Source organism: Sorex araneus, chromosome 1 (genome assembly GCF_027595985.1).
Source record: "Sorex araneus isolate mSorAra2 chromosome 1, mSorAra2.pri, whole genome shotgun sequence".
Taxonomy (NCBI): domain Eukaryota; kingdom Metazoa; phylum Chordata; class Mammalia; order Eulipotyphla; family Soricidae; genus Sorex; species Sorex araneus.
Genome location: NC_073302.1, coordinates 359,155,630 through 359,172,823, shown reverse-complemented (window position 1 = coordinate 359,172,823; position 17,194 = coordinate 359,155,630). Strand labels below are relative to the sequence as shown.

The 17,194-nt window shown below is 41.8% G+C and overlaps 1 protein-coding gene across 2 annotated transcripts in view; it reads left to right on the top strand.

Annotated features, from left to right (window-relative positions):
- AVL9 (AVL9 cell migration associated) overlaps positions 1 to 17,194 on the top strand; it is a 94,758-nt gene that overhangs the window by 57,747 nt on the left and 19,817 nt on the right. For both annotated transcript variants that reach the window (XM_055138412.1, XM_055138406.1), the window contains exons 11-14: positions 1,948 to 2,086; positions 5,334 to 5,549; positions 11,922 to 12,039; positions 16,335 to 16,388. In XM_055138412.1, coding sequence (XP_054994387.1) covers positions 1,948 to 2,086; positions 5,334 to 5,549; positions 11,922 to 12,039; positions 16,335 to 16,388 — 527 coding nt within the window. The remainder of the gene's footprint in view (positions 1 to 1,947; positions 2,087 to 5,333; positions 5,550 to 11,921; positions 12,040 to 16,334; positions 16,389 to 17,194) is intronic.

Here is a 17,194-nt window from a genome sequence, read left to right as displayed (position 1 = left end):
TCACCACCAGTGAGTGTCCTTATGTTACTTCCATTTCACCTCTTCATTCTTTTCTACCTCCTCCCTCCCTTGCCTGGTATTCCCAGTTTTGTAGTTCAGGCCAGGGGTTTGTTATTATTTGATACTGTCTAATTCATTGTTTTTATTTCTCTATATACACACAGGTGCATGAATGTATCTGGTATTTGTCCTCTTTCTCACTTATTTCTCTTAACCTGATATCTTCTAGTTGCCTCCAAATTGCAGCAAACTGCAAAAATTTCATCTTTTTTTATGGGTACATTGTATTTCATACATATGTGTATGTGTGTGTGTACACACACACAAGACAACTTCTTTAATCCATGCATCTGTTTTTGGACATTTGGGATGTTTCCTTACCCTTTCTATCATACTTAGTGCTGCAGTGAACACAGATGTGCATATATTGTTCTTGTGCTTGGGGAGACAGGTGTCAAGAATTAAGTTTGCTGGGTCTTACGGAAGCTCTATTCTTTATTTTATTTGGGTTTTGGGCCACACCTAGTGGTACCCAGGCCTTACTCCTGACTCTGCTCAGGGATCTCTCCTGGCTGGGCTTAGGGAACCATGTATAGTGTCAGGGATCAAACTTCAGTCTGCCACATGTAAGGCAAGCATAGTACCCACTGTACTGTTGCTTTGGTCCCATGTCTTTTTTTTTAGCCTGAGTTTCTTTTGCTATGTAAAAACGTTTTGTTTTGATGTAGTCTCTGTTTATTTTGTTTTTATCTTTGGGCTGGAGAGATAGCACAGTGAGTAGGGCGGTTGCCTTGCATGCAGCTGGCCTGGGTTCGATTCCTCCGCCCCTCTTGGAAAGCCTGGCAAGCTACCGAGAGTATCTCGCCTGCATGGCAGAGCCTGGCAAGCTACCCGTGGCGTATTCAATATGCCAAAAACAGTAACAAGTCTCACGATGGAGATGTTACTGGTACCCGCTTGAGCAAATCGATGAGCAACAGGATGACAGTGACAGTCACAGTTTTTATCTTTGCCAGTAGAGTCAAGTCATTGGAAACACTTCTGAAGTTCATGTTCTGGAGAGTTCTATGTTTTCCTCAGTATATTATATGGATTCTAGTCTGATCTTTAATACACTTTGGATTAACTCTTCTATACAGTGAGAGATATGGATTCAATTTTATTTTTTTGCGTATGGCCATCCAGTTTTCCCAGCACCATTTACTGAAGCTCTCCTTGCTACACCTAATGTACTCACCTCGTTTGTCAGATTACTGTCCTCTAGGCTCTCAGTTGGTCTCAGTTGTTCTGAAAGTCTGTCTTTATTCTAGTACCACGCCTTTGTTGATTATTTTAACTTTATAGTAAAATTTACAGTCAGAAAATGTGATGCCTTCCATCTTTTTTCTCAGAATAGTTTTAACTATTTGTGAAGTTTTGTGATTCTATACAAATTTTAGCAGTGTTTATTCTAAATTCTTGAAGGATGCCATTGGAATTTTGATGGGAGTTGTTTGAACCTATATCAAGCTTTTGGTAAGATCGTCATTTTGACAAAGGCACAGCCTAAATGTGGTGATAAAGATGAAAACAAAACAGCCAGATAACTATAACTCAGTTGTTATTACTGTTGTTTCTGGTTTGGGGGTTTTTTGTTTGTTTGATTTGGTTTTGGGCACACCCAGTGGGGTGCTCAGGGCTTATTCTTGGCTCGGCACTCAGGAAGTACTTATGCCCAGCAGTGGTAGGGGATGATATGGGGTGCTGGAATTGTACCTGGGTCAGTTGTGTGCATCACAAGTGCCCTACCCGCTGTATTAACTGCATTAGGGATGGCTCAGGTTGAGGGAAGATTGGGAGGTATTTTTCCAACTATTAGCCACTTTTTTCCACCGTCAGCTTTTAGCACTTGGAGAGAAAGGTAGGTGTTTCATTGTCTAATACATTTTCTTGCTCCTTAATTCATAGGGATATCTGTGTTTGCCTTACATGGCTCTGCAGCAGCACCATCTTCTCTCTGATGTCACCGTCCGGGGATTTGTGGCTGGCGCTACTAACATCCTCTTTCGACAACAGAAACACCTCAGTGATGCCATTGTGGAAGTAGGTGTACTTATGAGTCTGTGTCCTAAACGGTGCTGGTCTCAGCCTGCCATACATGAAGGTTGAAGGGTACAATAATTGTGCTGATCATGTGACAATTGTTCCTGTGTGCCAGGTATTCTGCAAACCATCAATACTTTTTTTTTTGGCTTTTTGGGTCACACCCAGCATTGCAGAGGGCTCATGCACCCAGGAATTACTCCTGGCGGTGCTCAGGGGATCCCATATGGGATGCTGGGAATTGACCCGGGTTGGCCGCTTGCAAGGCAAATGCCCTACCCCTTGTGCTATCGCTCCAGCCCCCATCAATACATCTTTTAACTAATCTAGTTCTTGTCCCAACCTGTGAAATAGGTATTGTTTCTGTCTGTATTTTACACCTGTGGATTTAAGGAACAGAAAGCTCAAAACACTAGGGATAGGGGAGGCAAGCCTCTAACTCAGGGCAGGAGTGATAGTACAGTGGGTAGTACGCTTACCTTGCACACGACCAACCTGGTTTTGATCCCGCTTCCCAGATGGTCCCCACATCCCACTAGGAGTAACCCCTGAATGCAGAGCCAGGAGTAAGCTCTGAGTATTGCTGGGTGGGGCCCAAAAAACAGAAAAAGAAAAGAGAACAACTCAAGCAATATAGTTCTAACTACAATGTCATAATTGAAATAAGTTTATTGTTTAAATACTTCTAGCCTGATACCAAGAGAAAGAAAAATACAGATAATATTTGCCATCCTAACAATGTGTAAGAAATTGAAATCATTTATTCAATTATACAATTGTAAGTAATATTTCTAAAAATTTTTTTCATGGAGCGGGAGATATTATGAGGATTAAGGTACATGTCTAGTATCCACCTGACCTGAGTTTGAGTCACAGCACCATATAGTCACCAAGCACTACCATTGTGGCCCTGGGACTGCCAGCACTGCCCAGGTGATCTCTGGCACCACACGGCCATGCCGCATGACATCCATAGGCCACAGTATTGAACCATCAACCTGTTTGGTTAAGAATCACCAACAGGGTCCGCTTCCCTCCAGTTTTCAAGGTCTCTCTCCCAAATTAACTTTTTCAGCCACTTGGAGATTTTTGTAGTTTATAAAAGAGAATATCAAAACTCTTTCTTTGGGAAAATGTTTATAATAAAATCTTGAATTCACAACTATATGTATTAAGAGATCAGTTTCAAGGAAGATATGGGAGAACCACAATTACTAATGTATTTTTAATTTTGAAGGTTTTCTTTTAGTAAAATTTTTTAAAAATTATTTTTACTAAGGTTGCAATTATTTTTACGCAGTAGCACAGAGAGTAGGGCGTTTGCCTTGCACGCGGCTGACCTGTGTTCGATTCCTCTGTCCCTCTCAGAGAGCCCCACAGGCTACCAAGAGTATCCCGCCCGCACAGCGGAGCCTGGCAAGTTACCCGTGGCTTATTCCATATGCCAAAAACAGTAACAAGAAGTCTCACAATGGAGACATTACTGGTGCCCCCTCGAGCAAATCGATGAGCAACGGGATGACAGTGACAGTGACAGATTTACAAGGTTGTTCATAATAGAGTTTCAGGCATACAGTGTTTCAACACCAGTCCCACCACCAGTATTAATTTCTTTTCTACCCCCAAGCCTCCCTCTTGAATGGCACATATTTTTTTAAAAAAAGATTTAATTGAATCACTGAATTATAGAATTACAAAGTTATTTGTGATTGAGTTCCCAGCTTACAGTGTTCTAGCACATCCCTTCACTCCCCTCTTCTAGTGTCCCCAGTCTCCCTCCCACCTTCCCAGCCTGCCTCTGGTTTTATCTTTTCCTTCCCCCACCCCCACCCCCGGCCCCATTTTAGGCACTGGTTTATAGGACAGTCACTCGTAGGGCATCATGCATGTCACTTTGCCTCCTTTCAGCACCTCATTCTGATCCAGAGTGGCTACTTCCCTCTACCATTGTCATAATGGGCCCTTTCCTGAACTGTCCTATCTCTCCCTCCCTCTTCCACATCCTGCTAATAAGCTCCTGCTACAGCCCAATTCCCCTGCTCTTCATTCCTATTGAATAAGCACATTTTTAAGTTCGGTCGTTGTGGTTTGGGTCTCCATCTTACAGTGTTATTGGCTGTGTGGCTAAGATATATACTTATACACCACCTTTACTCCACTCATGTGCCCGAGACCCCTGTTTCCTCTCATTTGCCTCTTCTTACTCCTCCGAAGCCTCCCCTACGCCCCTCGTCCCCATGCACACACCTTGGTTTTTTTCCCTTCCCTCTCCTCCCCATTTCTATAATGTAGGGTGAAGGATTATGTAAATCCCACAATCCTCCACCTTTGGTACCTTGTATTTCCTTGTCTTGTTACCTGTAAACCACAGATAAATGAGATAATCCAGTATTTAACTTTTTCTAACTTATTTGACTTAACTTGATATCTATTAGTTCCATCTGTGTTGCAGCAAATTGCATGATTTTATCATTCCTTGAAGCTGCATAGTTTCATTGTGTATATATATGTACCACATAAAGATGTGGTGTATATATACCACCTGAGTCAGCCACACCTAGATTGATACACACACCAGGATTGACTCCATATCCTAGCTATTATATTTCCATATCCTAGCTGTTGTACTAGTTGCTGCAGTGATAATGGTTATTACTATGTTCTTTTTGAATTCATGTGTTTGTATCTTGGAATTATATACCAAGAAGTGGAATTGCTTCTGGGTTTGATAGAAGCTTTATTACCACCTTTCTGAGAAATCTCTATACTGTTTTCCAAAACAGTTGAACTATACTTTAGTATTTTCAGTAACATTCTAGTTCTGAAGTTGGTTAATAGGTTCATGAGTATTTTTAAATTATACTTCAAAAATTGCCTGTAACTCACATATTTTTATGTATCCAATATTATTTAATAAAAATATTTCACAAGTTTCACTCTCAAATGGAAAAATATTGAACTGTATTCATTTCTAGTCATGCAATTAAGATTATTTTGATATTCATTTTTACATTTTCCAAAATACCTCTTTTACATTCAAAATGAAAAAGTTTACATGTGTTTTCTAAGAACAAAACGAGGATTTTTCAGTAAATAAAAAGTACCTGTAGTGTACAAGCTTGTCTCTTCATCATCTGAGAATGTTGTTTCTTGTCCAAGTCTGATTTCCAGTAGTTGTGGTTGATTGTGACATGGATCTGTTTTTGTGAGTGTGCCAGACTCTGACTTGTACCTTACTACCTTCTAGGTAGAAGACGCTTTGGTCCAGATCCATGATCCAGACCTCAGGAAGCTGCTGAACCCCACCACTGCAGACCTAAGGTTTGCAGATTACCTTGTGCGGCATGTGACCGAGAACCGTGATGATGTCTTCCTGGATGGCACTGGCTGGGAGGGAGGTGATGAATGGATCCGAGCCCAGTTTGCAATCTACATTCATGCACTGCTGGCTGCCACGGTGCAGTTAGGTAAGAGCATGCAGCTGCTTCCTCACTTTCTAGCTGTATGATGTTCTCACCTGCTTAAGAAGTACATTGTAAATGTAGAAATTTGTTGACATGATTTACATCTTTCAGCTATATAAAAGGAAAAAATAGAAATCCTAGGAAATCACTTTCTGAGTGACTAAGCCTTCAAATACATGCCCCATTATAAAAAAATCTATCTTTATTGAAAGCTTAAAAGGGAAGAGATAAGCTTAGAATGACTCCTATATTAAAACCATCTCACTCTAAGAAATAGTACAGGGCAAAGGCACTTGCCTTGCATTTGCCTGATTGATTCAGTCCCCAGTACCACAGGGGACCCCACCAATCTCCCTATGCACTGGGAGATATCCAACAGAGTTGGTAGTAGCCCCAAGCACCACCAGGTGTGGCCCCAAAACCAGAAAATGCAAAATAAAATAAAAACATCTCCCTTTGTGAAAATATAATAAAGACAAAAAATGAAATTCTGCAATGATCTATTTCATTGTGGATACTCAGCACACTGGCTGACTGGCAAATATTCTATTAAGTTGTTAAAAGTGTTGAAATTTTAATTTTCCCCTTTTTTGTTCAGTCTTCTTTACCACAGTTTTCTAGTGCTTTTAATTGTGAAGTACCCATAACTTTATCATCTTAGTCATTTCTAGCATACAGTCCCTCAGTGACCGTAGATATGTCACACTGTTGTGTCAGTGGATTTTTTCCTCCTCCTCACTACTATCTTCCAGGTTGATTCTTCACACAGTATGTTTGAGTTTTAAGTGAAGAATTCAAGCCCAGGGAGGTGACTCAGTGGTAGAAAGCCTGCCTTACAGGTGTGACACTGGAAGTTTGATCCTTGGTATCTCCACATGCCAGTGATCTCACTGACACTGCCGGGAGTGATCCCCAGCACACCAAAATACAGTTTCTGCTACACCATCGTTAAATATGTGCAGGGACCCCAGCTAAGTGTGCAGCCATCAGCAAGTTCCAGGACCACAACCAAATATATGCCATCCCCCAGTCATCACACAATAGCAAAGAGAAGAGAAAGGAAGGTGTGGGAGAAAACAGCCCAGACTCCAGTTGTGTTCTTCATTTACAGAGGAAAGCTAAGAAATAGATTTATATTTTTCAGTTTGGTGGGAAGTGTGTTTATGTATGTGCACATGCACGTGTGTATGTACGTGTTCCCATGCACACTCAGGGAATCAAGCCCAGGTGTCTTGTCATGTAAAGAAGACACCTTACTGCCCTGCAGTGAGGTTACACCTCTGTAAGAGTCAGTGTCACCACACCTACCACTGAAAGTCCTAGAGCCATCATTGTCAGAATGACACAATGTCATTTTCCACACCTTCCCTTGTACCTTCTGATAGCCATCTTTATCCTAGGTTCTATGATTCACCTTTATTGTTTTTTTCCAGTTAATTTATTTTAGTTAATTAAATTTCACATTTGAATGAAAACATCTGACTTGCTCATCCACTTCAAGTTCGATCAAGGTTGTCTCAAGAGATGTGTTTTTATCCTTGTTTTTTGGTGCCTGGGATAAACCTAGAGCCTCGTATATGCAAAGCATACTCTATCACTTGGTTTCATCCCCAGACCCAGATTTCATCCCTTTGGAACATGGGGAGTGTGACCTTGTACATGGCAGTGCTTAGGGACTGTTCCCCCATTATGTTCAGGGAAACTAGCAGTGTCAGGGATTGAGCCTGGGACTCCTGTATGCAAAGCATGTACATTTGACCTTTAAGCTATCTCCAACCTCTCACATTTGTTTCCCATAGACATCATTAGCTTGCAGTGTTTTGGAAATTCAGGGATTAAGCTTGTCACCACTGCCACAGCTGAACTCCAATACCACTTAACCACCAAGCAGTCTTAACCTGCTCATCACAGCACTCCCACCCCAGTCTGGGAACCCACAGAGTTTCACCATTTTCTTCTAGTAATCTACAGAGCTTTCGCCAAGTCTTGAATTGTTTTTGTTATTTTTGCCATGTTGTATTCTTGTTCATATTCCACTTAAATGAAACCATCCAGCAACTGTTTTTTTACGTAACATTATCCCAACCAGATTATCCATTTTGTTCCAAAAGACAGTTTGATTCTTTCAAATACCTGAGCAGTATTCCATTGAGTATACAAGTTTCTTTTTTTTTAATTTTTTTAAAAATTTTTATTTTATCACCATGTGGAAAGTTACAAAGTTTTCAGGTTTATGTCTCAGTTATACAATATTCAAACACCATCCCTTCACCAGTGCCTATATTCCACCACCCAGTATACCCCCCGCCCCCGCCCCCCACCCCCAACTGTATAACTGATGAATTTCACTTCATTTTCTCTTTACCTTGATTACGTTCCATATTGCAAAACAAAACTCACTGTTGTTGTTGGAGTTTCCCCCCAAGAAAGACAGCCCTACTAAGGAAGCGTTTGATAATTGGTTTTCCATGAAAAGATTGTATGTTTTCAGTTTTTAGAAAAGGTCACGCGGCTGCATTAGCAGCCGCGTGGTTCAGATGTGTCCCAGTCCCACAAGCCGGAGCTGTGTTAGTTGCTGCTCAGTGTCACCAGGGTTCCATCTGGAGAAGGTGTGCTGGCTGTACCTCCTCCGTCTGGATCCCCGGTGTTGCTGGCCCGGTTTCATTTCGGGACTGGAGCATTTCTCCGGCCGCGTTGCTCACCAGAATGCCTGGCCTCTTCTCTGTTGAATGTGGCAAGATGGCGCCGAGGGTGGGTCGAGGGCGTGACTTCCAGTGGCCCCCCTCGGCTCGGATGTGTCCCAATCCCGCAAGCCGGAGCCATGTTAGTTGCTGCTCAGTGTCGCCAGGGCTCCATGTGGAGAAGGTGTGCTGGCTGTACCTCCTCCATCTGGATCCCCGGTGTTGCTGGCCCGGTTTCGGGTCTGGAGCATTTCTCCGGCCGCGTTGCTCACCAGAATGCCTGGCCTCTTCTCTGGTGAGTATACAACAGTTTCTTGACCTAGTGTCTGTTAGTGGGCCTTTAGGTTGCTTTCAGTGAATAATGCTACATGAATTTAGTGGTATAATTCTTTTGAATGTGTTTTTATATCCCTTGGGTAAATGCCTGGGTGTGGTGTTGTTTGATCCTACGGTATTTTAATTTGTCTTTTTTTCTTTTTAGTACTTTTCCTTCATTTTTCCATAGAGACTAAACCAGGGCTAGAGCACTAGTATAGCTTGCCTTGCACACAGCTGACCTGGGTTCGATCCCTAACCCCAATTGTAGTCACTGAGTCCTACCACAAATGATCCCTGAGTACAGTCAAGAGTAAGTCCTGAGCACCACTGGGTGTGGCCCTCTCCCTCCAAAAACAACCCAAACTATAGAGATTGAATCAATTTACATTCCCACTGACAATGTGTCAGGGTTCATTTATCTCCACATCTTGTTGTTTCCACTTGTTGTTTTTTAAATCAATAAGCCAGCTATTCTCAACAATGTGAGGTGTTTTTTGGCGATGTTGAGTTTTTTTCGTATCTGTGTGCACTCTGTTGTCTTTTGTTTTTTAATTTTTCAATTTTATTTTTATAAAATTGTTCACAATGTTTGATTACATTCAATATTTCAACACCAATCTCACCACCATTACATCTTCCCGCCATTATTATTTCGAATTTTCCCACCACCACTCAAGCCTACCTGTCATAGGCAGATTCTAGATAATTTACTTTGTATTGCTTGTTATGAATAGCATGAGATGTCGCATGGCCACAGAAGCAGCCACACACTTCTGAAAATTCTAAAATTTTAAATAATTGAGGTTCAGAGACATCTCTGCAGCGAGCTGCTCTGTTCCAAGATTCATTTGTGAGTCTATTTTTGTGAAGTGGGAAGCGGCAGCCCATTCCTGGCTCCTTGAGGCCTGGAGTTTTCAGTTACAGGTCCCACATACCTGGGTTTTTCAGTGGGTTCATTCTCATGGATGGGGGTGCTCAGGATAAGCCTATGAAGATTGGCTGTGAGTGTGGCAGCGATTGGGTTCTGAGGATTGCAGTTGCCAGGGTTCATTTGGAGCTGGTGGAGGGACACGCCTGCCGCCCTCCAAGGTGCCCTGGTAAAATCAACCTGGTGTGGGGTAGGGAGACATCTCTGCAGCATGCTGCTCTCTTCAGAGATTCATTTGTTATATGTCGTCTTTGAAGAAGTGTCTTTAAGGTTTTTGGCCCATTTATATTAAGGTTGCCTGCTTTTTTTGTTATTTTGTTGAGTGTTTGTTTTTTATTAAATTCTCAACCTCTTGTTGAAATATCAAGTCTTGTCAGCTGAACCTCCCAGTTCCTAGGCTACCTTTTTGTTTTTGTAGTAATTTCTTTGGCTGTTTAAAACTTTTTATCTTGATGACTTCCCATTACTTAACTCTTGCTTTGTTTCCTTGCCATTGGAGTGTTTCACTTATGATTACTTGTATGAATTTTGTGCTTTCAGGTCTTAATACCCAAATCTTTAATGCAATCTGAGTTCATTTTTGTGTCTGGTATGTAATAGTAATTTTGTTGCACTCTTTTGCATGTGGCTCACCTTTTTTTTTCAACACCATTTGTTGACGAGACTTTCTTCTTCATTATAAGTTTTGGCTCCTTCATCATAACTTAAATGTTTATGTTTTGATTTATTTCTCAGCTCTCTTTTCATTTGGTCTGTGTGTCTAATTATAGGCTTGCTTATCCATCTAGTGAGAGGCTGACCTAGGATTTAGACCCAGGTAATCTGACTCAGGAGCGTGCGATGGGCCAGGGCAAAAGAGGGAGTTCAGCCCAATGAACTCCATAAGAAATATGTTCTCTTTTTTATTGTTGGATTTTGTTTGGAGACCACACCTGGAGATGCTCAGGGGTTACTCTGGGTTCAACACTCAGAAATCATTCTTGGAGGTGCTCGGGTGATCATATAGGATGCCTGGGATCCAACCTGGGTTGGCCACATGCAAGGCAAATGTCTTCATTACTTTTCTTCCAGGCCCAAGAAATATGTTCTTAATAGAACTTCCTTTGCTACATATGGAAACATTTAACTTCTTCTTTTTCTTTTCTGTCAACAAAAGGCACATATTTCACCTTAAGAGCAAGGAAGATGTAAATAATATAGAGAAACAAAAGTCATTTGAATCAACTTTCCAAAATTTTCATTCTTCCAAATAGGATAAACATTGTACATTAAAGCTTTCCCATGAGGGACCAGAGAGATAGTACAGGGGGTAGGCATTTGCCTTGTACATGCAGTTGACTGAGTTATGTCCATGGCATCCCATATGGTCCCCAGGAGTGGCCCCTGATTGTAGAGACAGAAGTAAACCCTGAATACAGCCAGGTATGGCCTCAAAAACTAAGTAAATAAAGCAAACAAGCAAGTGTCACCATAATAATGGTAAAGACCAAAAAAATTTAAATGTTAAATGTGAGGGGCTGGAGAGATACTATAGCTAATCTCTTGCCTTGCACTCAGCTGACCTGGGTTTGATCCCAGGCACCCTATATAGTCCCCTAGCCCCACCAGAAATAAGCCCTAAGCACCAGTGTGGCAAAAAGAAATAATAATAATTAAAAGTAAAAACAAATAATAAATAAATGTTAAATCTGAAAACTCCCTTGTTAAGTGTTTTGATAGTGAAATACATCTTAACTTCACCACCAGATGGTGAGATATAATCCAAAGGAGAGAAATAGTAATGTAATCCACGAATATGTTCATTGTTTGTCATCTTTCATAGAAAAAATGGCATTTGTAAAAAGTTACCTATTTACCTGCTCCTTTCACGACTTTTATTCACTGTTCAACTGATAGTTTTTATTTAATGGGTAACATGATGCCTCCTCTCCTTGATAAGGAGAAACTTGGAAATACTTGGAGTTGTAAGAAACTTAGAAAATACCTGGCTCAATCCTCTAATTTACCAGTGAGGAAAGCTGAAGTTCTGAGAAACTGTAACTTGCCAAAGGCCACCTAGATTCTTTTTTGTTGTTTGTGTTTGTTTGTTTGCTTGCTTTGGGGGGGTCATAGCCAGTGATGCACAGGGTTACTCCTGGTTCATGCGTTCAGGAATTACTCTTGGCAGTGTTGGGTGACTATATGGCATGCTGGGAATCAAACCTGGGTCAGCTGTGTGCAAGGCAAACGCCCTACCCACTTTGCTATCACACCAGCCCCCTACCTAGCTTCTTAACAGGATTTCTGGAACTAGACCCAAGTTTCCTGACATCTCATAGGTTCTCTCCACCGGAGCAGGGTGGTTTGGGGTGTGGAGGCCAAACCATTCCTTTACCCCTTTTGGTGGTTATCTTCACATCCTTGACAGGATATACAGTCCAGCTCAGCTTTCAAATATTTACTTGACAGATAATGAGAAGATATTATCGGACTATGGCACAACCTTTGTTACAGCATGGAAGAACACACACAACTACAGGGTATGGAACAGCAACAGGCATCCGGCACTCACAGAAATAAATCCAAAGTAAGTGCATCCTTTGAAGACTAATTAAATGGTTGATTTACTGAATGCCTCGATAGAAAGTCATAGCTTTGGTGGTATTATGACTGTCTTTGAGAATCTAATTAAATAGGTAATAAAAAAGGCCCCCAGCTACAGAAAAGCAGCTGAAAACTCCTTGCCTGCTCACATTTCTTATTAAAGGCATTGTTTGGAAGCACTCACATTTCTCCCAACTTTCTTTGTACTGCCCAATAGGAAGTCCTGACACGTGATAATGCTTCAAACATGGTGGTTCTTCTCTCTCTCCCCTTCCCTGGAGTGCACCTTATCAAAGATAGAATCAAACCAGAGAATGGTCAAATAAGGTAGAAACTTTCAAGGAAGTACTGCTGCTGTAAAAGGGAGATGTTTTATTTTTAAAGGATATATGTAATTGACACAATACCTTAGTTTTGGTTTTACAGCATGATGATTCATTGTGTACATTGTGAAATGGTCTGCAGGGTAAATCTGGTTACCAGCTGTCACATTAGAAAGTTACATGTATTTTCCCCCCTTGTAAAGAGAGTTTTCAAGAAGAGAGGACAAAGGGAATGCCCTGCCACAGAATGGGGGTTGGGGGGGATGCTGGGATCATTGGTGATGGAGAATGGGCACTGGTAGAGTGATGGGTACTCGATCATTGTGTGATTGAAACGCAAGCATGAAAGTTTGTAAGTATGTAACTGTATCCCACGGTGATTCACTAATAAAAAATTAAAAAGAAAAAAAGAGAGCTTTCAAGAGTTATTATCTTTGTGCCCAAAAGACTGAGCACATTATTTGCATGTAGGAGGCCTGGGTTTGAACCATTACGCCAGCTAGTCTCTTGAGCATCACCTGCAGCAACCTCACAGAGCTGAAAATGTGGCCCCCTCCGTCTGGAAAAAGTTGCTGTTGTCTTTAGGAACATTCAGATTTGCTGGAGTATAATTTTACTGACTACACTCTTCATACCATCCATACATAATATGCCTGATATTATTTTATTTAATTTTATTTTATTAAGACACTGATTTATAAACCTGTTTATAATAGAATTGTTTCAGGTATACAGTGTTGCAACACCAGTCCCAGCACCAGTGTTCCTAAGGTCCCTGCCGTCCTCTTGCCTGCTCCCTTGGCAAGCATATAGTAAATGCCTGAGGCTATTTTAAAACATGAAAGGACTAAAGAACTAAGAACTAAAGTTGATGTTTGAGTTTGTACATATACAGGTAAACCTAATTTCCATATCAGGTTCTAAAATTAGTGAAATTTAATGCTTAGTAAATAAAATGTTAAGTATTGACTGGACAAAGACTTTATCATACTTAGGCATGAAAGATGTTTAAACTATGCAAAAATAGTACAAGATAATTACATGTAGCTACATTGCCACAACCTCAGTTCATTCCCTGGCACCACATACGGCACCCTGAGCATTACCAGGACTCACTTCTGAGGACACAGCAAAAACAGATGTGAGTTGTGTTCCAAACCTCTCCAAAATTTTTTCATTTAAAACTGAAAAATGAATTATGCTATGAATCAGGACCTTTATGAAGTAACACAGTTTGTAAGTGGAAGACTTAAGGAGATCAAGGAGATCAATTGATATAATCTATTGCATACCCTTATCACTTATTTTCTAAATTGAAATATTAAAGTGCTAGTTTTGGGTTGTAGATTTCTGTTTTTAAATTTTTTTATTTTATTTTAAAAATTTTTTTTGCTTTTTGGGTCACACCCAGCGATGCACAGGGGTCACTTCTGGCTCTGCACTCAGGAATTACTCCTGGTGGTGTTCAGGAGACCAGATGGGATGCTGGGAATTGAACCCAGGTCAGCCGCGTGCAAGGCAAATGCCCTACGTGCTGTGCTATCGCTCCAGCCCCGTTTTTTAAATTTTTTATTGCATATCCGTGAGACCATTACAAAGCTGTTCATGATTGAGTTTCAGTCATACAATGATCCAAGAACATCCCTTCATCAGCATACATTTCCCAGTACCATTGTCCCCCATTTCCCTCCCACCATCCCCCAACAACACCACCACCACTGCCTGCCTCTATGGCAGGCACTTTTCTTCTTTCTCATTCTCCTTTTGTGCATTATGGTTTGCAGTACAGGTACTAAGAGTTCGTGTTTGTTCAGGGCATTCAGTATGTTTATCAGGAAGGTTAAACTGGAGTGGCTTTTGTAACTGGGTGGCAGCTTTGGGGTAGGGCATGCTGAGGTTTCAGGGAAGTACAGGGAGATGGGGGAAGGTAGCCATTCCAACCCTGAGAAAACCTGGAGGTTTCATTCACAAAACCCACATATACAGATTTTCAGATGATATCTCGGTGAGGTCCATGCTATGGTGGAGTCTGGCAGGGCAGCGATTTTGGATTGGGGAAGCAAGCAGCTCCAGGGGTTCTGCCTAGTCAGGCACCAGACTGACCCTCCCCTCCTTTTTTACCCCGGTTTGTTCCCCCTTGCACAAGTTCAAGATTAACTGCAGCTTTTGATCTCTCTTGAGATTTATTTATGGGTCTATGAAGGAAGGGCAGTAGAAAATCTTACATGGTGGCCCTGGAGTTGGTTTGTGGGGGTGACTGCCAGTGCATAGGGAAGTGGGGGGAGGTAGCCCATTGCAATTCCGATAAAGCCTGGAGATTTCAGTCACAAAACCAATATACCAAATTTTCAGCAGGTTACTATCTAGCTGAGGTCCATCTTGAGATGGTGGAGTCCAGCCAGGGCCATGATAGCAATTTGGCATCGTGGAAGCAAGTGGCTGCCAGGAGCTCTGCTTGGGGAGAGATCAGGCTGACCCCTCCCCCCCATCCAATTTACCCTGGTCTGTTCAGCCTTGAGTGGGTCCAAGATTAACTGCAGCTTTTGATATCTTTCAAGATATATTTATGGGCCTCTGAAACAAGGCCCATAAATGAGCTTGTATGGCTGAGCCGAAAGTGGTTTGTGGGCATGGCTCCCACATACCTAACTTTTGGCCATTTAATTTCTCGGGAAAGTTAGTCCCAAGTTGTTGGGGTATTGCCAGAGGCACAGCAGCAATTTTGATGTATCAGGAAGCCTGGGGACACCCATCAGGCTGCTGATGCGCTCAAGGTTGACCAGCTGTTGGCACCACTCCCCCAGGTTTTTTTGTTTTGTCTGAGGAGCCATATCCAGTGGTGCTCAGCTGCTTTTGGCTCTGTGTTCAGGTATCTGTTCTAGGGGGCTCAGGTGGACCATATGGGATGCCACAGATAGAACCTGGATTGGCTGAATTACTTCTCTTTCTTGATTTTCTTTTTTCTCCTTCTTTTTCTTTCTTTTTCTGGCCCATACCCCGGCAATTCTGAGTGCTGCCCCTGCTCGAGGCAGTGCTAGGGACTGAACATGGGCTCTCAGCATGCAAAGCATGTGCCGCTGCCCTCTGAGCTCTCTCCAACCTGCTAATGTTTTCCTAATAGAGTATGCCAATCTGTCCATTGATCCTTACATGACCAGTAGCATACATTTTGAAGATAATGGAACCAGATATGGCTAAAATATCAAATATAGCATAAATATCAAATATAGCATTTGATATAAAATATCAAATGTAGCATAAATCTTAACCCTATCTTGGAAAGCTTTTTAAAAAATGTTGTAGCACTTTAGCACTGCCATCCCGTTGTTCATCAATTTGCTTGAGCGGGCACCAGTAACGTTTCCATTGTGAGACTTGTTGTTACTGTTTTTGGCATATCGAATACGCCATGGGTAGCTTGCCAGGCTCTGCTCTGCGGATGGGATACTCTCGGTAGCTTGCCGGGCTCTCCAAGAGGGATGGAGGAATCAAACCTGGGTCGGCCGCATGCAAGGCAAACGCCCTACCCGCTGTGCTGTTGCTAAAAATGTGGTACTTGGACAAATGAGAGAACTTGTTGGGCTGTGGGCTTGCTTTGCATGTGGGAGGCCTGACTTTGTTCCCCAACAGCGCATGGTCTCCCCAAACTTTCCCAAGGGAGAGCCAAAAACAAAAAACTGATCCTGGAGACCCCACCCCAACTAAAGTAAATCAGGTCATTAAACCCCACCCACCCAAGATAGGTGAAAGGCATTAATTTCACAAGTGAACAAGTAGGGCTGCAAGTTACTACACGGCTGCTGTGGTCAAAGGTCTGTTCCTCGGGGTCTCCTCAACAGCCCCAAAACCCTGCCGAGTCACCCCTCCAAGGCTTATCAATATTTCCTTTGATAACTGTTTTTTGCAGCTTGATTGTTGAAATACTCTTGAGTTTAATCCAAACTTTGTTTTACAGCCATCCATTTCAAGGCCAGTACTCGGTGTCAGACATGAAGCTAAGATTCTCACAGTAAGTATTTAGGGAAAATAGGAGGAAATTCTTAGACCTGAATTCATGCCATGTGTTTCTTTGCTAATTGAGAATATTTTTTTTCACTTGATAGACTTGGGCTGCAAATAGTAACCAAATATGTGCATAACATTCTCTAACTCAGCAGTGTGTATGTTTCAAAGTGAAAACACTGCTGTTTCATGGAGAATGGTGTGAACTAATAACAGGATTTGCCATTTTTAATCTGGTGAGGTAACTTAAAACAAATTATGACAAGACAATCATATCCTATATCACTACCACTTTCTAACTCATCTACATATTTGCTTTCCTTTTTTTTCTTTCTGTTTCTGGGGAACATTTTATTTCTGTTTTCCACATTTGTTTTTGTTGTTGTTGTTTGTTTTTTTGGTGTTTTATTTGTTTGCTTTGAGGCCATACCTGGCCATGCTCAGGGGTTACTCCTGGCTTTGTACTCAGGAATCACTCCTGGCAGTGCTACGGTGACATATGGGATGCTGGGGATCTAAGCCGGGTTGGCTGCATGCAATGCAAGTGCCTTACCCACAGTACTATCTCTCCAGCCCTTCTTTTTTGTTTTTTAATTGCGGTTACATTAGCTTGCAAGGGTATAAGTGTTTCTGTGGTTTAGGGCTACTTAAATTTTATAAAGCAACATATATTTTCTTTATCACACCCACTACCAAAGTACCAATATAGTCCATTGGGCCTTTTCATCCCACTTTCTTGCCCCTCCACAATTTCAGTTTTGTGGTCAGAGCCTCACCTGCATATTCTTTGAATATTCTCTGAAAATTCATATG